The sequence below is a fragment of the Platichthys flesus genome, chromosome 6, assembly GCF_949316205.1.
Source record: "Platichthys flesus chromosome 6, fPlaFle2.1, whole genome shotgun sequence".
Lineage (NCBI taxonomy): Eukaryota > Metazoa > Chordata > Actinopteri > Pleuronectiformes > Pleuronectidae > Platichthys > Platichthys flesus.
In genome coordinates this window covers 2,092,982-2,114,664 of record NC_084950.1, presented here as the reverse complement: position 1 = coordinate 2,114,664, position 21,683 = coordinate 2,092,982, and the positions used below count along the sequence as shown (strand labels likewise).

Sequence of the window (21,683 nt, the reverse complement as noted above, 5' to 3'; positions counted from 1 at the left end):
AGGAGTGTTTTTTGCCTCCTACAGCAAAGAGTCAATTGGTTTTCTGTAAGTGTGTGACCTCCAGAGCGACTTCCTGCCAGAGCACTTTAAAGTTTCTGCAGCCGCCTCTCGGTTTTCCAGAGGAGCTCGAAAGCTGAGTTAAGATCAAATAAAAACACACGTACACACATTTTCCCTCCATCAATCCACAATACACACATTTTCACACAACCCCTCCACCGAGAGAGAGAGCGGTCTCAGACTTTTGAACGACACACTGTGCAAGAACCCACGTCCACAAAAAACGCAGACAATTATTTGGCATCAGTCCAGCGGCTCGTCCTGGATGCAGCAGCGGGTCGGCCCGTCATTCTGCAGAGTGCAGAGTTGGACCGCACGATCGATTCCCTGCTATTAGGGCGGGAACACTAATCAGTCGCTCAGACAGCCGGGCGGCCGGTTGGCCAGCGAGCCCGGGAATCTGTCAGCCGGATGCTCCATCATCGAGTCGCTCACCTCGGAGGATGTGGTGAGTAAGAGCAGTGAAGAGAGAGGAACATGGGGGGGGGGGGGGGGAACCAACGTCTGCACCAGATCAGATGTTCATGTTGAGATTTCTTGTCCTTGATTAATGAGTCGATGCCTCTGAGCTCGTTCAGGCTGAGCTGCTCCGATCATGTGATTCTCCTCTTTCTCCACAATCCTCCTTATCGGGTGAATCTATTTCAGACTTCACTCTCTCTACTGGACGGATCTTTATGAGTGGTTCAGTGCAGAGGTCTGAAATTACTACAGGACTCTACTCAGCCTGCCAACCCTCTATATACCCCCCCCCCCCCCCCCCCCCCCCCGTCAGCAGCTCTTACTGCACATCCATCAAATCACTGAACGGCTCCTCGATCCTGCATCAGCACTTTACAAACACAAAACAATAACTGCCTCCGAGTTTTATTTGTGTTTTGATATTTTTAAGCACCGGACATCATTTTCTATTTTACATCATTAACTTTATAAAATCACCTCAAGGCCCAGAACACTTGACTTTTGATCCCTAATCACCCCCACTGTTAGATTCTTATTTCAAACTTTAATAACACGTTGTTGACAAGTTTGGACCGAGTTCAGTTTTGAGGTTTTGAACTTCAAAGATTTGACAAAGCAGCTATAAATGTATTTATATGAATAAATTGTGTGTGTCAGAATGGTTGTTGTTGTTGTTGTAGTGAGATAAATGGTTTGTCTATTCCTCTTGTGTTGTGAAGTGAATCTAATCACTGGTGGAGATGAGCGTTCTACTGGGAAGAAGTGAAGAAACGTCCAAAAACAAAATCCACCTTCATCAGGACACTGTCCAGACCAATAGGAGCTGCTCTATCCTGTCCTCCTCCTCTCTCGTCCTCCTCCTCTCTCTCCTGTCCTCCTCCTCTCTCTCGTCCTCCTCCTCTCTCTCCTGTCCTCCTCCTCTCTCTCCTGTCCTCCTCCTCTCTCCTGTCCTCCTCCTCTCTCGTCCGCCTCAGGGCCGACGTCACTTCAATAAAAGATCCTCTCATCAATAATTCACTGGAACCGACTGAACACTTCACATGAAACACTGCCTCCCTCCGTCTCTCGGCCTTGACTCTCTCTCCTTTCTCTTATTCTCTCGCTCTGTCCGTCCACCTGCTCTCCTCTCTCTCTTCTGTTCCTTCCCCCAGACTGTGTCCTTTACTCCTTCCTGTCCATGGAGCTGCAACCTACACCTACACCAATATTCTCCACGTTTAATCCAGTTTAACCTGAAGAAGCTGATCTCACTTTAAACCATCACTCTTCTGTTCCCTCTTGAATCCTTCATGCAGCTGAGAGAAAAGCCTTTCATTTAGTCTCAGGCCTGATTCCACTCCTCTAACAAACTTTCTCACAAAGGAACTGGACTTTTACTTCTTTCTTCTGAGACGGGCCTAATGGGCTTCATCTCTTTGACTCCTGACACGAGTTAGATGTGAGATTTTTCTGACTCCGGCCAAAGCTAATTAGAAGCAGATTCCCCGGCCAGTGTGCCCAGTAGCCAAGACAGGGAGGGAACTGGGGAGCTGGGAGTGTGGTGAGGTATCGTTCTCTGCCTGAGAGATATTTAAATAAGCCTCTTACACAATCTGATGTCTGGGACAAAAACAGCTCACACACACAGACACACCCCCCCACACCCCCCCACACACACACCACCGGGGGCATGAATACAGTAACGTCATCTTAAGACTAATTATCCGACTCCCTCTGCTTATCTGTCACATTTTTAAGACAACATTAAAAGTGTGAAGATTAAAAACGAGACAGAGGGTTGTTAAGAGTCAGAAGCTGAGGACGTGTGAAAGCTCGTTATCCAGCAGCAGAGGAAGTGCTGTTAAAACGCCCGTCGCATGAAATAATAAAAGTTTGATCCAAACCAGTAAAGGAACAGTCGGGGGGGAAGAGACACAAAATCCTGCTTGAGTATTTAAAAAGAGCCGACCATCAAACCACGGAGTGACAAGTTAAAAACAGCAGGAGGTTCCAGCACTGAACAGAGCAGCGAGAAGAACGAGTGCAGACATCTCAGCAGAGGAACCCGCTGCTCTGGATCTGCTGCTCTGGATCTGCTGCTCTGGATCTGCTGCTCTACCTGAGTGAGCGTCCAGGTGAGCTTCATGTGCTTGGTGGCTGCGTAGCTGCACTCCAGGAGCCGCGGCCGGCTGTTCACGTCCACCACACACTTGTTGTCGTCGTCGTCGATGGTGGGACTCAGGACCCCCAGGTGGAGCTGCTGGGAGCTGGTGTAGTACACGTTCTGCTGGGAGGCAACAGACAGGGAGTCAGTCAGTAGAGAGGAGGCAGCACAGACAGAGGGTTAATGACGCTGATCTGCTGCTGCCTCAGAGTCTGTCTTTTTAATATCTCCTACATAGTCCATAACTATACAGAGTTATGGACTTAAACAAAACCAGTCGTAATAAAACACTTCGGTCGCAGAAGATAAGAAAAGATAAAGTTTAAACTTGTGATTTTACCAAGAAGCAGCTTTTTCCTCGGTACCAGATTTGCTGATAATGCTGATTTAGTTTCTTGCTGTTTTAAATAGTGTTTAGATTTAAAACGGTTAGATCTTTAGCCGTTCTAACCAGGAACAGTTAGTTCATATTGACTTTATTTCATATATGTGGCCTCATCAGAGTCCAACCAGGTGTTGATTATTGTTATGAACAGTGAAACAGTAACAGACCAAGAACAGACCCCTGAGGCACCTCAACACCTCAACGGCTGCTTGATTAATCACCATCTTTATTTTGAATATTATCTTCATGAGGAAAACCTTTATACAAAATAAAACAGGGACAGAATACACGTCTGCATTTTTAAATAATGCAGGTTTGAAGATGCCACGCTGTTTGTTTTTCATGGCGTGTACTTTCCTTCACCTCACTTGGAAAATCCAGCTCGTCCCTAAACAACACTCTCATGTATAATGTGAGAAATAAACAAGTAACTGATCTCATTATAAAGAGGAGGAGGGGAACTCAGAGGCAGGAGAGGGTCAGGTGGATCCTGGCTGAATAGGAACTCAGGACATTTTGCATACCTGAACAAACAATCTAAAAACAAACACCAGGACGAGGTAATGAATGCAAACGTTGGCCCAGTTTCCAAAAGGAAAAGATGAGACGGAAAAATCCCAGAGAATCTGACACGAGTGAAGCAAATGAGAAGGATGAAGGTCCACGTGGAATCAAAACCAGCAGGTTGAGGGGGGTCGACCATCAGCAGGTGAGAAGTTGGAAACATCTGGCAGTGAAGCGCATTAAAGTAAAGATGGTGCAGAGATACATTTTAATGGGGAATTGTTTTTAGTTCAGTTCTACACTTTGTGAAACACTTTGTAAAACACTTTGTAAAACACTTTGTAAACTCGTTCAGATAAAGTGGTATTATTATTATTTTGTGTCTGTGATGAAATCCCCCAGCCAATAGAAGATGATGCCAGATGTTGTGTTGACAAATGAAATGTGTGTTAGCTTCACTTCTTTAAGACTTTTGTACTTTAAACTGGTTCATGCACACACACACTCTCCAGGGCTTTACTCACACACTCAGCGAACACCGGAGGATAAATCAGAACAGAAAGGTGCTTTAATAGTTACTATTAATATTATAAGACGCCTTTAGTTTAAACAGGAAGCTTGTGAGTCTGCAACTGATGAATTAACATGTTCTCGCACACAAACACACACAATTTGTCTCAAGTTTTTAAAGTCTGGTAATTGGTTTGAGTTTCCTTTGTATCAAACCGAGTCCCCGACGAAATAACTCCATTTTAAATAATTAATTCACCACCAGTGTTCCAGAAAATTACAAATCAACGTCTAAAGTCTCCAAAGTAAGAGAAAGCCCCCCCCCCCCCGAGTGTTGAGTCTGTGTTTCAAAGTTTAATGTTTGATTAAACGTGCTCTGCTTCCTGGTTTCTCTTTTTCCTCCTCAGCCTCTTACAAGCCTCTTTTGAACGTACAAATTCAATATCCTGGCATTTCTGGTTTTGTAGACACACACACACACACACACACACACACACAAGCAGGGACTCCAACGCACACATTTATATTACAAAATCAAACGATAATATCCAACAACACGTCAGCTCTATCTCACTACTTACAAATAGCCTCATGAAGCCGGACTCCTGAGACCGTGTCCTGCCGAAGGTTGAAGTAAGAGGTTGTCACGTCCCTGTAAACAGCCTCCGAGGTCTAATTCTCAGATTATTGATCCGGCCACAAACCAATCTTCTTACCAAGGCTACACAAACACTGACCACAGATCAGACGTGTCTCCGTCCCGCTCTGTGTCCACAGGATTCATTTATAAACTGTGGAATAATTATTGTCTTCTGCAAACTCCTGCACTGGTTTGGAAATAAAAAAATGTGAAACTGCCAAAGTGCTGATTGCTTTCTGCAGAGATCTTACAAACTCCACACAGAGCCCCCCCGACCACAGGGCAGAACCGAAATCAAATCAACAACCTTGTTGCGTGATATCCACTGTACCACTGTGCCGCTCGCAATGTAACACAACTCGCAGGAAAACACGGGAAACACTAAAAACAAAGCGATGCCTTTTCACAGCTCTACATTGGGCAATTTGTGGTGTTGGGTGTTTTTAAAAGAAACACACACATGCACACAGACACACACATAGGGAAATAACAGCACTCACTCTCTGCCTCTCATCCAGGTCGACTCTTGTCCTGTTTTAGCTCTGAAACCATCTTACATCAGAAGAGCTGCGTCAGAGTGTGAGTTTAAAAGGCTTTTAAACTCACACCTGTTCAAACTGGGTCCTTTATTATCCTGCATCATTCTAATGTTGTTCTTTTCTATCTTTCTTTTCATCCCCGTCTCTTCTACTGATCCCTGTTTTCATGTGAGATGTTTCTCTGTTCATCCCCTCTCTCTTTTACTCTTTGCACGTATATTGTGTGTTGTAATTTGTGAAGCACCTTGTGCGTCTGGCCTTGAACGGCTCTAAACAAATAAAGTGTGTTATTCTTGTTATTTGCATAAAGCTTCCCTCCCTTCGCTGTGCATCGCTGACATTCAACAGCTCATCAGGAATTCAGAGCCACATCCGTCCATTCTGTTGGATACACACAGGAACGGGGGGGGGGGACTCTGAGGTAATCTGAGGATCGGACGAATCAGAATAAAAGGATCTGAACGGGGAAAAAGGAACGACCGGGGGGAATAACATCAGAAAAGACACTCTGCATGAATAAGAGATAGAGAATGAAAAGCGATAAAGGGGCGTTTGAGGACCAGAGGAATATCGGAGACTTTGATGTCGGCTGTGAAACGGTTCCCTGCTGCTCTCCGCTCGGCCTCCGAAGGCTGCACGTCGCTGCCTCGTCTCCAACGCACACGCCATCGCTCCACCGTTCACCGGGGGTCTGGGATCAGTCTGTACGTTCAGCGGATTGGATGCTCTGAGTCAGTTTGTGCAGGTTTAGTCACCGAGCCCTGAAATTTCATTAGGCTAATGCCGGGAATCAGCCGTTAATGTGTAAATGTGTGAGAGAGCAGCAGACTACAAATTATCCATTATATCCTAACACACTCTAATCCCTGTTATTACTGCAGCAGGTACAGGGCAGATAATAACTGTTATGTGCTGTAATGTATTCACGTGCACATCTTATTCTATAAGCCTGAATATCTGGAGTCTATAAAGTGATTAGTCGCGCTCTGGGTAATGACATTCTGCTCCTATCTCCACTCATCCTGGTAAAACACCAAATTCCTCTGTTATCTCCAGACGTGTCCCAGTGCACTGTGGGTAAATTACTGCTCGCTGTTTTTAAGCGAGTTGGAGTTCATACATAAATATGAGCCTAATGTTCATTTGTCATTTGCTCTGCAATTTAATAGCTCAGAGTATCTCTCGTGCATTTTCATTCACGCCGACTTGAGAAGCTCGTGTTCGGCTTTGAACTCGCTTTCGTCTTAATACGTGCATTTTAAGACCCAAACCATCAGATCTTTAACACATTAGTATCATAATAGATTAATAATAAAGCATAATTATGTGTCCGAGAGAAGGAGAACTGGCCGAGAGGCTGTGGGTGAACAGAACAAAAGAGGTGGAGCACTATCAGCACTTGTTTATCTGTTTTCACAAATAGATCGTTGTTAAAACAACGACAGGAAGTTTCACTGTTTGTGTTTTGTGTCGTTATGAAAATTTCGAAATAGTTGTGAGATCATAACGAGCATTAATAAATTTCATCAAAGAACAGTCGTATAATTTAGTATACAGCTCAAAAAACACATTTAAGTGTTAAGTTTCTCTCTTAATTGAATAAATAATAAATAAAAATACAACTAAGCTGATGGTGCAGTGACGGATGCAACCGCCCCCAGGTCACGTGTCTCTGACGGCCCGGCTCCGGTCACAGTTATTAACCGCCTGACGGAGAAGTGACCTCACTCAGCTCGATGCAGAACCCTGAATTTGATTTTCTCTGTGAAGCAGCAGAGCGTTTCAAGCTGGTAAATATTGGAAATGCACAGCAACACTCCCGGCTCGCTGCTCAGAGTGTTTCTCAGCTCCTCCATTAAAGAGGTGATAAGTGGAGACTTTAACTGCCCCTTAAATTACACCACCTTAAATGTGCAGTGGGCTGATAGAGCTGTCCATCGGCCTCGGAGTCACTTTTACATCCGTCAGCTGCAGAAGCATAAAAAGCCCCCGCCGCTCCCCAAGACCAAAACATCACATGACAAAGCAGCATCATTATTATGATTACAGCCTGGTGACACATCGGCTATTTACTCTGCTTCCAGACTTTAATGAACCAGTTTACTCTTTTATTCATGTGAATTACAGACGGGCAGATCTCCACTGAGTCACCACATCTACTAAGAACTCCTCCGTCTCTTTAACTCCAACACGGAGCTTTGCATAGGAAGGTTCACAGGTGCAGAGACAGAGTTTGACTGAACATGAAGACGGGGGACACAAGGTTTCATTCTGTGGACATTTGGGGATTTGTTGTGATTCCAGATTAACATTAGATTTGTGAGTTTAAAGCTCTTCTGTGTGTTTTATATGATCAAGTTTTCTCTGTGTTGCTGCTCGTCTTGGCCAGAAAAGAAATGTTTGATCCAAATGGGACTAATCTGATCAAATAAAGGCTGATGATAATAATTATAATAAAAAAGGATTTCTGCTCCCTCAAGGTTCTTTCCTGACCAAAACATTTTCTTGAAATCAAACTTTAGTTTAATCCTGTTCCACAACTCTACACATTCATTAACCGACTAAAACCTCAACCCCCTGGGAAATATAACAAATTCTAATATTGCTGAACACGGTGGTAACAGGCCGATATCGTGTCTCCATCTTTTTCTGAAATCTAATCATGCAGCTTTAATATTTGAGGTTATAATATCTAAGTAATATCTGTGGATAGATGTTTAAAACCATGACGCTGATCTGAAAGGAGCCTTTTTGTTCTGCAGAGAATGAAGTGATCACGGAACCTTCTCCACGTCGGTCTCTTTCTCTAAATCCCCCCGAGAAAAACCTGTCATTGGATCTTTGTTGCTTTATTATTTTTCACATCTTTTGAAGAGTTGAGATGGAATAGCGCCGAGCGGAGAGGCCACTGACCTGCGGTGTCATCCCATGACACAGATACATGATGGGGACGTTGTCCGAGTCCGGTCCCTGGTCCAAACACAGGTCGTCTCTCAGGCTGTTCTTCAGCTGGAGGGAGGGAGAGAGAGAGAGAGAGAGAGAGAGAGAGAGAGAGAGAGAGAGAGAGAGAGAGAGAAGGTGGGCGATGAGGAAGGGACAGCAGGTAATTGTGGAAAAGTGATTTAATGTGTCTGCAATTATGATCAAAGATGGATTTCAACGACAGCAGGACACCTCCCTCACACTCTGTCGTCCACTTGGAGGTGTAATCAAACCAACTGCTCGTCTCACTCTGTGCAACAGGCTGTCGCAGCTCGATGGAGACTCACCTGGACATTTCTAAATCACAGAAACGTGGAAAAGACAGAAAATGGCACAGAGACCAACTGTCCCCTTAGATTCAATCAAGCTTTGAAGTGAAACCAACATGAGGATGTCCCCGAATCATCAATCTACTGAAGACACATAAAAAACGTCCTATCACACAACTAACTAACACAACAAAACAGACAATTTTCTCAAGTGTGTTAAAGTCAGAAGCTCCAGTCCAGCAATTTATAAAACAACTGAATATCGGTATTAAGCTGCTGCGAGACCCTGAGTGAACTGTTGTGGGTTGTTGGAGTTATACAACTCCCAGCTTCCCACAACACACAGACACACACACATTAGCATAGTGTGTGTCTGTGCCCCTCGTGCATAGAGACAGGTTTCTGCATCTCTCCTCCCTTCCCCCCCTCCACTCTGTCCATCTTCCTATCTCCACTCCTACATTATTAATTAAGCCATTATGACAGAGTGGTGCACTACACAGCTTCAGTGGAGTGGCTAAAGTGAAGACAAATGGGACCAGTGCCGGCTCATTAGTGGCTGGCAGTGGGAAGTCACACAAACACAGGAGACCAGCCGTCACCTCTCCTGGCAGAAGAGGATCTGCATCTCAGGAAGGAAACATCTTTTATTGTGTCACTAACCCACAGAGCAACAGTCTCCAATGCTCCACACACAACGATCATTACATTTCAGTTTATACACACATGGATCATTTTGCAGAAACCTTTCCTTATGTATTTATGAAACCAGAGAAAGAAGAAGGTTTGAAGGATTTGGTAGAAAAAGAAGAATATTGTCCATGGATATCTCTGTTCTCAGGTTGTCAAGAGAAGGTCAGAGTCCAGAGAGCAGCTGGAGCTGAGAGGGAAGACGTCACTTATGAAAACCCACAACGTGCCCGTTCTCTAAAGTTGCTGTTAAAATGAAATTGTTCCACTTTGGCAAATTACAGCAATTTCCTCCATAACCTGGAGCTTGGCTTTCCACTGGTTCCAGTTGGCGCTGGTTATATTTATAGTGTGTGAACGACTCAGCCTGTGGTGATTTGAATGTGTTGTTACCTGATTGCACAAATAGAAAGTTAAGTTCCTTTAGTGCAGCAGCTTCCACAGAGGAAAGTGGCAAAGATCTTTTCAAATGTGTTATTGTTGATGTTAAAGAATAAAAGAACAAGACAAACATTAACCCCTTGTAGACGAATGTCGCGAATTCCCCTCAAACCCCATTCCGGTCTTAATGCCGCAGAGGTGACGATTTTGCCTGATGGTGCAAATACTACACAAACCAAGGAAGGTATTGGACGCACTCTGCTGCCATCTAGCAAAATTATTTAGAGGTATTAAGCTGTATTTGAAATACTGTGATGATGGAACAGCAATGATTGTACAGAAACATATGTTGTTATTCAATTTCCATCAAAAGCAGCATCAATATAATAATCTACATACCAGAGACTGGAAAATGTGTTAAATTAAGGTTATGCCCCCTTATGCCTAATGTTGCTAATTTGCCTCATACCTTAATTTTATATCAACTGTATATGCTCTTATATCCACTTAATTTAGCATTTGTGTGACAGCCAAAAACACAAATAAGAATTTCTTTATATAACTGGAAATTAATTCAGGCAATAAGGGGTTAACTATCACAGAGAAGCTATGCAATTATTTTATAGCAATCTAACGTAGTCGTCTCCTTTAAGGTGAATTCATCAGTTCAGCTTCACCAGTGGCGGCCGTGTGTTGGACACTGGGTTCACCTCAGGTCCTTGAATGCAGAGATGTGTCCAGACAGAGGAGAATGTTACAGCTGCCTCTGGAAAGTTCAGGGTCAGTTGTGCGTCGGCTTTGTGAGTCTCACGTCCTGAACCTTTCCTCACGCAGCCTGGGAAACATCCCGTGGCAGCAGCCATCTTCAGCACCTCCGTTCCAGTGACCTTTCCAAAGAGGTGCTTTGAATAGAAATGGCTGTTTGTCTTTTTTAAGAGCCTCGTTGTGCGTCGCCGCTCCTCGTGCACGTGAGCTCAATACTGGAGTGAGGTGACTGGAAACACTAACTGGTTTCAACTCTGCTGGGAACAAACTCCCATTACACTGAGTCCTGAAGGAGCAATACGTGTAGTGTATGACCAGTGAAGGGAGAGGACTTCTTCATTTTCTACTAATCTCTTTTACATGGCCTATAGAAGGCGTGTTCTGCAGTCACATGACTGCAGTCACATGACCCTCCGTCCGGTGGGAGTTTGACTCCTGATCCACCGTCAAGCCTCGTTCATCAATATCTCACGTTGCTGTCACACATATTATACTCTTTCAATACAGATTCTTTATTAATCCCAAAAGGGAAAGTCTCTTCCCTCTCTGCTCCATTTCATAAAGAGAGTCAGACTCAGCTCTTCAGTGTCTTGCTCACGGGCACAACGGCAGTGTGAATGCTTGAGGTTAAAACTACACAACACAACTTTCAGCCTGATTTTGACAGATGAGGATGAAGACACTTTGCTGATTTATGAGTTTCTAAACATATCCTGACAATTCATCCAAAACTAGAAATATGGTTGATTTGACAATTTCACAAAAAGTTAGATCGCTCCACGATGATCGCCCCCTGGTGGCTGGCTTCAGTATAGGTCATAAACCATGCCTCCTCCATGTTGGTGGATGGGAAATAGATCAAACTTAAAGGTTCTGTACACGTCAAGTTCATTATTCTCATAATTAGCGTGTTCTTGTCAAACTGATGTATGTCCATGTGTTCACGTTTCATAAACTAAAATATAACTTCAATAAATCAATAAAGAATCAAGTCCAAATAATGACTATTAAGAATTAAGAATGCCTCAGTGGTATCTGGAGTGAGGAGCGAACATCTGGAGGAACTTATCATGAGTCAGTATGTTGAACTCCAGCTCCAGGTGTGAAAACAGTTTGTGTTCCACTTCAAGCAGCTTGAGGAACCTCATCTAATATGTCTGTTTGTTCAATATTTACCTCGTGCATGTCGAGCGCTCCTGCAGCTTCTGTCTGGTGTCACGAAGGAGACGGGAGAACAAACATCTCCACAGATGGTATCGCACCAGAACACTTGTTCTCCCTCCAACTCCCATCTCCTGTGAGAGCTTGTTTTATGTCGAGTATGTAAACTTCACATCTACATCTCTCAGACTGTGATAACGCTTTCATCTGGAGCGCCCGGAGCCGAGCCCCCGTCAACAAACAGCTGCATCCAGCTCGCAGTGCGACTCCAGTGTTTATCCAACAACAAACACGGGAGGTGGCGCCGCGGCTGATTCCAGAGCCGGAGACTCGTTTGTCTCTTTCTCCTCCGTCAACTCAGAACGTCCCCTGACTGTCTCCAGAGGAAGAGCTGACGTCCTGCAGAGACTCAGAGAGGCTGAGAGGAAGATGAAGTCCAGCTCGGAGAAGACACGACTCAAACTGGATCTTCTCTCCACTCGTGTTTAAAAGGTTGAAACAAGACCAAAAGAGAAAGTTGAATTATTAAATCATTTTCCTTCTCCCCTCACCGGAATAATTCGGCTCTGACTTCCTGTCGTTTCTTTCAATTATACAAAAACTCTCCCACTGCAGTTGGCTGATGAAGAGGAGAAACCACGCTGGAGTTAAGTGGAGTAAAGAGCTTTGTGCTCTCAGGGCCTCGCTGTGAAAAGAGCCCTCACAGCTGCAGCAGGTGTCACGTGACCTCCTGCTCAATCAACCTGAATGGAAAAGTTAATGTTCTACAGGTAGAACAACTTGAACACGTTAAGTGTTAATGGAAAAGTTTCAGCCGGAGGACGTGTTAACGGGGACAATGAGAGGGAGAGAGAGTGAGTGGGCGAGTGGACGTGAGACTGGAGGAACACAAAGATCTCAGGATGAAGAAGAGGAGCCGTACACGTAGAAGACGAAGACAACAGCTCTGATCTCTCCAAAGCAGAAAACAACAAACAATATAAAATATAGAAATATCAGGATTGTGCAACATGTTTTAAAAACAAGAAAAGGTTTGTCCAAAAGGAACGATGAGATATTTATAATTTAAATATAGTTTCTCAATAAAACTGCAACCAGCAGCAGCTCATGTGCAGAAGCAGCTCTTCTCATATCGAACCCCAGGCTGCTCTATGTCTGCTCATAACTTGATATCCTGATGATGTTCGTGTTTTGTTCTAACTGCTCTAGCTCTGTTCTTTATCTAAATAAAAACATCTTAATTGTGTGAGGCTGTAATTAAAGGTCTTTATAGATTATTGTTTCCTATTGGGTGGAACGTGACAATAGAGAAAAACATGTTCACACGTTTTCACAACTCGTTGCTTTTTAAGCTGCCACAACAAAGGCCTGGCTTATTAATTTTAGATAAAGCTAACGAAGGAGAGTCTTGTTCCTATTTCAAAATGAATTAAAATTCTGCTGAATATTGATGCTCTGCTCGGAGGAGCTTCTCTCAGAGTGTGAGCACCAGAGGGGACGGAGTGGAGACGTACAGTATGAGGTGGGTGGTGTTTCCTAAACTGTGAGGAGGGATCCACGCTTTCCTCCGTGTGGCCTCCTGGTTCAGATCCGGTGAAACTCACCACTCCGTAGGCGACTGTGTTGCTGTAGGACCGGAGCTCGGGGTAGATGTTGGCGAGGAACCAGCTGAACGGTCGACAGCCGAGTCTGGACCTCAGGGCCTTTCGCTCAGAGATGTCCCCGATGTCTATTCCCGAGTTCTGGAGAAAGGAAATAAACCCAAACCCACACGTGCAGTTAGAATAATACACTTTTACAGCTTCCGTCTGATCAGATGAGGAAGCTGAGATGTTTCTCTGCAAAATAATTATTAACCTTGTGCTCAAATATGTCTGTTTATGATAAAGCTTCACAATAAATACAATAAGCTTCAACTGCTTAATCTCCACTGTTGCATGAAATCATAAACAGCAGGAGCAGAGGTCAGAGCCTCAGGCGTCACTGCATCGTTATAATGACAAATCAATGACTAGTGAAGTGAAGGGGAAACTGCAGGAAGACGTGGAAGAGGAGTCACATGATGAAGAGAGTTCCAAATCTGAGAAGGAATTCACTGGAACAATCCCCCTGGAGATGATAAAGCGATGCCATTTCAGTGCAGAAGAATAAACGGTGGATAAAAAGACAAATTATATTCATATTATCTCAGCTACACGTTGGCTACAGATCTTTGTCATCATACAGCGGCTCAGATTAAACCACGTTCTAATCTGCTGGATCAAGCTTTTAATTTGGATCTGCACCAGATCTCACAAACATCTCAGAGGAGCCGGACAAGTAGAAGACGCAGACGCAGACGTAAACCTGGAGAGAACGAACACGTGACCTCCGCAGCTGAATTTAAACCTCCAGCTTCTTCGTCTGAAAGCTCTGGAGATGTTCCTGTCGTTGTGAACACGTCTGACTGGAAACCCTCCAGCTGAGTTCCTTCATATGTGAAAGCCTCCAGCCCCCCTCGTCCACAGCCTCCCTCTCCTTTAAATCCAAACTGTCTGAAAACTGTTTTCAAACCGCGTTCACGCTCCACGGATTCACCGTGACCTCTGTGACCTCTGTGACGGTTGCTTGGAGATTCTGAGCACAAATAAGCACGAGTGCAATTATACCCACACACATCCTCCCACGCACAGAGTGAGCACAGTGTGTGTCTGTGTCTGTGTGTGTGTGTGTGTGTGTTACCTGCAGTGGAACATTCCAGGCCATGTACACGTGACTCTTGTGCTGGTCCATCCACACCTCCGCCACCCTCAGAGCGTTGCGGCGCACGTGCACCGTCAGGTTCTCCGTGTAGGGCTTGTGGGCGCGCTCGATGTGGGCGATCCGGGAGCAGGGCAGGACCTCCACGCTGCCGCCACACTGCCACACCTTCAACACACACACACACACACACACACACACACACACACACAATAAAGATATGGATATGTGCCAGCTGCATGCCAGTTAATCCTGTGTCTTCTAACAAGGGGATTAAATCTTTACTGTGACTGAAGCTGCTTGATAGAATTAGTGAGAAGGAGAAGGAATCACCACAGGAGCACAGATGGGAACTGGCAGATATGTTTTACTCAAGCCGAGCCACCGTGATACATAAAATAAAAGCTCTTCCATCTTACCTCAGTCTTGTCAGGTACCTACATCCATAGCTGCAGTAAATAAAGCCTCATTTGTGTGCTTTCTTTTTATATCTGAGTAAGAACATCCAGCAGCGATTGTTTTCTTCACGTCTTGCAGAACGCAGCTCTGGTGAAGGAACAGCTCTGACTCTTCTGTGGGAAACCAGACAATCGTCCTTATTCAGACGATTTGCACACGTTTAATAGAACCTGCTTTAACGTGCTTCAATCTAGACAATAACGAAAAAACACATCTACTGTATATAAGAGCAAACGTAGCCTCTGGGACCATGAACGTGAAGCCAGGAACCTGGATTTTCTCAAATGACCAGCAGGAGGTGACGCCACGACTTTTAAAAGAATTCAGTTTCTACAGAAGTCTTTGAGAAAATACTGATCTATGTCTCAATGTCTAGTTTCAAGTCTTCCTCGATACAGCTGATGATCATTTAGAGACATCAAGACGATTAAGCATCAGTGGGGGGGTGCATGCCATGTGACTGACAGAGAGTTCCATCCAGTTTCAAACTTTACAACTTGTTTGCATTTGAATCTTCCTCAGAAGCCTTTTCTTTCTGTCACTAACACGGAGAAGCCGATTGGAAACGCCTGTACTCTCTATTCCAGTCCTGCTCCTCGTTTGTGTTCACACTCTAATCCCCGCTGCCAGTCGCTTCCCAGCATCCTTCCACAGCACTGGCTCTGGCCCGGCGCCCGGGCAGGAGCACAACTCCAGCCAAAACCTGGGATAATACATGCCTCCCTCAGAAATACCTCAGTGTTCTCCATAAAGGATTTACAACACCGGGTGAGAGCAGAGCGAGCTTCTCTTCCAGTGTGACCATCTTTGTCTGAGCGAGTGGGTGTGCGGGGCGAGATAGAGAGCGAGCGGAGGCAGAATGGAAAAGCGAAGACAAAGAGGAGGGATTTAGAAAGAGTGTGAAACACGGAGCGGAGAGAAGGTAAAGGGATAAAGGAGAACGGAGATAAAGTGGGAAGAACAGAGGGAAGATAAAGGAAGTGAAACACAGGGGGAGAGAACGACTGCTTCTCTCAGTCCGCCTGACTCATCCCTTTCCAAAAGCCTTTTCTCCTCTTTAAATAAAAATCATCCTCCCAACGGAGAAATCAGGGTCATGTTCGGGCATCACGAAACGTCACTGCTATTTAGTTGCAGATGCACGTGTGTGTCTGTGTGTGTGTCTGTGAGTGTGTGTGTGTCTGTGTGTGTCACCCAGACTGAACCAAGCCCATTCACACTCCTCATCGTCTTTCCCTCTGTCGTCTTCGCTTCTTTTAAAAGTTTTAATGAGAAAAAAACGCGAGGCGACAACAAATGAATGAATTATAAATTGCTCCGGGGATGACCGGCGTGAGACAATGGGCATTAAATATGCAGAATATTATTCTACGCGCACGTGAGGCGAGCTCCATCACAGCAGGAGTGTGCAGGCCGGAGATATGGAAGAAGAATCCTGGCTGATAAGAAAAGACGTCTGTGTTTGGTGTGACGGAAATAGAAAGAGAGTCGGCCGAGTGTGTTGTGAGTCCGACCTCAGGTTGAGCTCACGTGAAGAACGAGGTGGAGGACGAGCGAAGCCCTGGAGACGTGTGAGGAACTGATTCTGTCCAAATATCACGGCTGATTTACATATTCATTGATCTGAAATAAAGAGTTTCACAGAGCCGACTGCAAGGAAGTGGAAATATTGACTTTTCCTCCTCGTGTGCTTCTAGTTAATGTGCTGTGAAAAATAAAACCCGACAACGATGATGTGTTTGTGTGTGTCTCGCTGGGTCGAGACCGGATGAGTCGTGGTTTCCTGTGGAGCGTCGGCCCCACACGTTCCCACGTTCTGTACTCAAGCTGACACACCCGTAAGTACTAATACAACCTCTGCAATCAGGGAAAGTACTTCAAAATGCACTCAAATGAAAAAGTGACCCTCTGAAGGTCGTTTCTGTCATAAAGCTGATCTCAGACCTGCAGCTGGATAATCTCCTGACCGTCTCCAGAGCGGCTGCATGGGAGGAAACGTCCCAGTGAGTTGTGACAGATACACAACAAGGATTCATCTTTACTGTGTTATCGTCCATTGAGGTTTGAATCTGTCCGGATGTCGGGAAGGTGAGTTTGATTATGTAATATTTTTAAGTACAGATTATTCCCCTGTATTTCAAGTATTTAAGTTTGTACTTCAATCAATACTTTTCTTTTGCTTATCAACCTTCAGAGGCAGATACTTAGAAAAGGGAAGACATGTCCAACTGAAGGAGATGAAAGTTCCTCTCGGCTCAAACGGCTTCATTCCAGTTCAGTGTTTGTCGTCCCGGCTGCAGAGAGGAGCTGAAGAGCAAAGTGAAGATCGGGAGGGATCATCTGATGTGGTTCAGAGAAACATCAGGGTCGCCCGATCTCCTGCCGCACTGAGCCACGACCGTTTGAGGTGTTTGAGCAATTTGTCTCCGCACGGGAAGCTGCGGTGGAACGAAGGAGCCGGATAATAGAGAGCAGCTTCTGCAGAGCGGCCACAGAGCAGCCACAGAGCAGCGAGGAGCTCGGGAGAAAAGCCTCATCGGCCTGTGACGTCCCACTGAGGAGGTCGACTCAGCACGTCAGAGAAACACACGATGACCCGAGAGGCGCGGAAACACCAGGACGTTCTAAACCTCGGGCGGATCTGGTGATTTATATTCATGACATCACATGATGTTTATGATTTGAGGTGAAAGCCGTTTTTAAAGGGAATATTTAGTGCTCCATCATTCACAGTGTGAGTCTGAGGCTCCTGCTCATTAACCCTTCACTGCAGACGGGGCCTCACACACAGTGGAGACATGAAGACGGGGGAGCAGGGCATCACATTCCTGGAGGTTATAATAATCTCTGGTGGTTCAGATCCACATGAGCTCAATTCTAGATTCCTTCTTTTATCGTCATAGGCTCCATGAACACCTCCTTCATGTCGCTCTGCACTTTGTTGACGGCTGTTAGTGAGAATCTCTATTTATTGGAAAAGGTAAGATTGAGGGAATAAAGGGAAAATGAAGGAGGCGGCACCAGCTGTCAGCAAAACACAACTGCAGTGAGAGATAATGACAGTGAGGCCACACAACAACAATAACACATCAATCTTCTCTTTAAGCTGCAGCATCATCGATCGCTCACAGCTGTCCACTAAATCTGGACCCGACGTGCTGACGCCTCAGAGAATCGTGAATTCCTCATGGTGAGATGTGTTGTTCACCCAGTGGCTCGCCTGCATCAGAACCAGAACCAGCACCAGCACCAGCACCAGAACCAGCACCAGCACCAGCACCAACACACCAGCATCAGAACCAGCACCATAACCAGCACCAGCTTTAGCACCAGCATCAGCTTCAGCACCAGAACCAGCACCAGCACCAGCACCAGCTTCAGCACCAGAACCAGCATCAGCACCAGAACCAGCACCAGCTTCAGCACCAGCCAGGCCCGGGCTCATCATCAAACCCGTGCGTCAGCGATCGTAAATCACTCCACGCCCGAGCCCGAGTCAACACTTTCTCTCGGCTGTCTCCAGCGTCTGTCGAGTCCCAAAGCTGTTCCAACAGCCGAGGCTGCAAATCTGTCCCACGAGGACGGAGCTGCTGCAGAGACGCCGTCCTCTGGGGACCGGTTTGCAGCTGAGATCGTTGTGGAGGCTGCAGACGCTGTGCATAGATTCCCGAGCAGCTTTAATCACGGTTACATCTCCTTCTGCACACACTTTCATATAGTATGCAATTACTTTGATATATTGAACTTCATGGCAGCACTGGGGTGAAGCCTGGTCTTTCCTGTTTGCATGTTCCATCTGTGTCTGTGTGGGTTTTCTCTGGGGACTCTGGCCAAAGGCAGATTGAGGTAAGATTAAGATATAGAGTCGTTATAATAAATGTATGTAGTTGAATCTAACCTCATGGCCACATGAGTAATGTGACTGACTGAGGAAGACCACGTTCTGTCAAAGTAAAGGTCGTTCTTCATCTCTGCTGATATTCAGGACATCTCAGTTTGGACACTGACAGCAGCTTCACAAGACACACACCACACTGAGCACACGTGAAGCACTGCATTCTGGGAGGGGGGGGGGGCAGGAACATGTAGAAACGTTTGCACGAGGTTCCCGCTGATTTACGGTGGATAAGATAAAGTCTCTCACACCAACTCACCCTGATGCCGAGCTCCACGTTTTCTCCGCCGTATATTTCCATGCCCTCATCGAGCAGGCCGATCTCCTCAAAGTACTTCCTGTCCACCACGAAGCAGCCAATCAGAGCCGGGCTCCTAAAAATAGCAGAGGAAATAATGTTTTGCACGAAACAAGATGCAAATCGCTCGAGAGTTTAAATGCAAAACAATGTTCGACACAAACACGAACACGAGCAGAGTTCTAACCCACAATTAGCCCCACACTGCGGAACGAGGCCCCGAAGATCTATTTTCAAGTGAGCTGCACATTTGATGATGTAAACATACACATTAGACTTTCATGAAAACCCTGCAGTATACATTAGACTAACAAATGATCCCGCTGTCAACACGCTGCCTCACACAACACAACAGGACATGTGGAGGGAACCCTGGAGAGAGAGAGGAAAGCTTCCTCCCTCAACATCAGACCGAATCAACGGGAGGGAAAATGTCACTCAAATTAGAATTCACACATCTCATCTTATCAATATGAAATACAGCCGCGCTGCAGACGCTGCGTGTTCGGAGGAATTTCTCTCTCAAACAAACAGAAACACTAAAAAGATTTCATAGAAATAACTAATGTCTCCACAGCTTCATGACAACTGCACCTTGAAATCACATCTCACGTTTCAGAGCTCCACATCAGGGTTATGTATTTTACACTGTGTCAGGATACAAATAAAGAATCAATTTGTATAAGCGACATCATGAAGGCTGAAAAAAGTCAGAACTCAACATTACACATGGTTCAAAAATGCTTTTTATGAAATATCTCTGGATCCTATTCGACTTTAGACGTGACTGATATAGATCAACAAATCAGTTATGATAATACGGTAGGAAAGACATTTAAATTATTTAATTTAAATAGTTTAGAGACCGTTAAACTATTTTAATAATATCACTAGAGAGAAAATCTACAGTTTATTTAGATTAACTAATCATTCATCTGAAATATGTAATCAATCAAATAAATGAAAATGGGGCAATAACTTGGGACAAGGCCCCGACAGACTCACTTAAATAGTCAAATTAAACTTATATAATAAATGATATAAACACTATATTTAAATCAGAAATTAGTCTCTTCTCAACAAACTGCTCGACGATCATATTAGAACCCTGACATCTGTCTGCGGGGGGGGGGGGGGGGGGGGACTGGTGAACACACCCAGTGACTAAATACTCATGACAAAAATAAGATTTTACAGAAAGAATAATAATTGGGGCAATTCATCTTCCTCCGGTTCAGTATTGAGCAGCGTTTGTACAAATCTGCATCATTGATTTTCTCTGTGAACAACAACAACCTCCTGGAAATATTGTCGAGTCTGCAATTTTATTTTTTTCTCTCTTGTTGCTCTGCAGGATATCTGAGCAAGTTGTATTCTGCAATGTGAATCTTTATAGACATCTCAGGGTGGAAGCTCCAGAGTCGGCTGCAGCACATGTGAGCTGTTTACTTTTATTTTGTATATAATAATCACATTGGAACTGTGGTTTTAATGGTTCTTATTGAAGAAATAATGAGCTTAGTAGGTGATAGTATCAAACCTGCTTCAATGTGCTTGTGGGCAGATGATTAAGAATTAATATTGCACTGATATTTCACTGGTGTTTCATGATAACTGAGGACAAAGCCCCTCCCCCTCCCTGTGCTCACCTGATCGGGGCCGCCTGGTTGCGCTGCGTCCACCAGGACTTGGGCGGGTTGAGGTATCGGCACCACAGCTCCCAGTCGAAGCCCTGGGCGGACAGCGGGTACTCCTCGATCTCGAAGGTGTCGTACTTGATGTTGTCGAACGAGGGAGAAACCACGCGGGTTCGATCCTCCTTTATCCGCTGCAGGATGGGCTCGGCCCTGCAGCACCACAGAGAGGATCAGAATCAATCCAGAGCACAAACACATCAACTGAAGGAATAATCATTATAACATTAAACATTATATAACGCCACATATTTGTAATAAATATATTAAGCTACAGCAGGACCTTTTCTTCTTTGAGTTTAAATTATAGAATTTAAAAAGTCTCCATGAACAACAGTGTCTCCTTGTAGTTTGATGTCTAAATACGATGGTGGGAACTTTTTCTAGAGCCCAAAAAATTAATTTTCATAAAATCAAACTTGCTCCTTAGCAACACATCTGCCGAGTTCAACATCACTCAGATTAGGAAGTTGGAGGAGATCGTTTTTTTCCTCATGTGATTTATTAAGATCTACATTCATTACAGTGATTATAGCAGAAGGGAAAAATCACCCAGTTGGAAATTCAACACATCTGAAGATGGATGGGGAGTAAATGAAACCATGATACATGATAGTTTATTTGTTTTGTGAATATTCAAAGCAAAAATGAGCAGTTGGGCAGTTATTGTCAAACCCGTCCATAATAAAATAATTTGTTGGTTTGAAAATGGGTTTCTGTGCTCGATTCCAACCCGAGTCCCAGCAGCTCAGGATGTGAGACGACATGTGCTCCAGTGCATCGGAGCCGGTTCTCATGTGTCCTGCAGCCGGAGGCAGTTTGAGTCTTTGTGGAAGCAGCGCGTTTGATTCAGAGTCAAACCCCCGACCGTCTGTTCTGTGTCCAGCAGCAGAGGACCACAGACAGATGCATTCAGTGAAAGAAAAGACAAGCTCGAGCTTTTTAACACCAACCTGCATGTGGAGAACAAACATAAGATCAAAGACTTCATCCTTCACCCATCTCTTAAATCAAATCAAGCTGCACGTGAATATCCATCCTCTGATCGTGAATTATTCTCTGGGAAATCAACTTGAATGCAACAATAACTTCTACAACTTCTGCTTC

At 44.8% G+C, this 21,683-nt stretch overlaps 1 protein-coding gene across 1 annotated transcript in view; it reads right to left on the bottom strand.

Moving 5' to 3' along the window:
* The window catches only part of LOC133954625 (polypeptide N-acetylgalactosaminyltransferase 18-like), a 79,516-nt gene that overhangs the window by 2,250 nt on the left and 55,583 nt on the right, over nucleotides 1–21,683 (bottom strand). The window contains exons 5-10 of the mRNA XM_062389039.1: nucleotides 20,532–20,729; nucleotides 18,844–18,958; nucleotides 14,213–14,398; nucleotides 13,096–13,233; nucleotides 8,157–8,252; nucleotides 2,621–2,785 (exon numbers count right to left, since the gene is read on the bottom strand). Of these exons, the coding sequence (XP_062245023.1) occupies nucleotides 2,621–2,785; nucleotides 8,157–8,252; nucleotides 13,096–13,233; nucleotides 14,213–14,398; nucleotides 18,844–18,958; nucleotides 20,532–20,729 (898 nt within the window). The remainder of the gene's footprint in view (nucleotides 1–2,620; nucleotides 2,786–8,156; nucleotides 8,253–13,095; nucleotides 13,234–14,212; nucleotides 14,399–18,843; nucleotides 18,959–20,531; nucleotides 20,730–21,683) is intronic.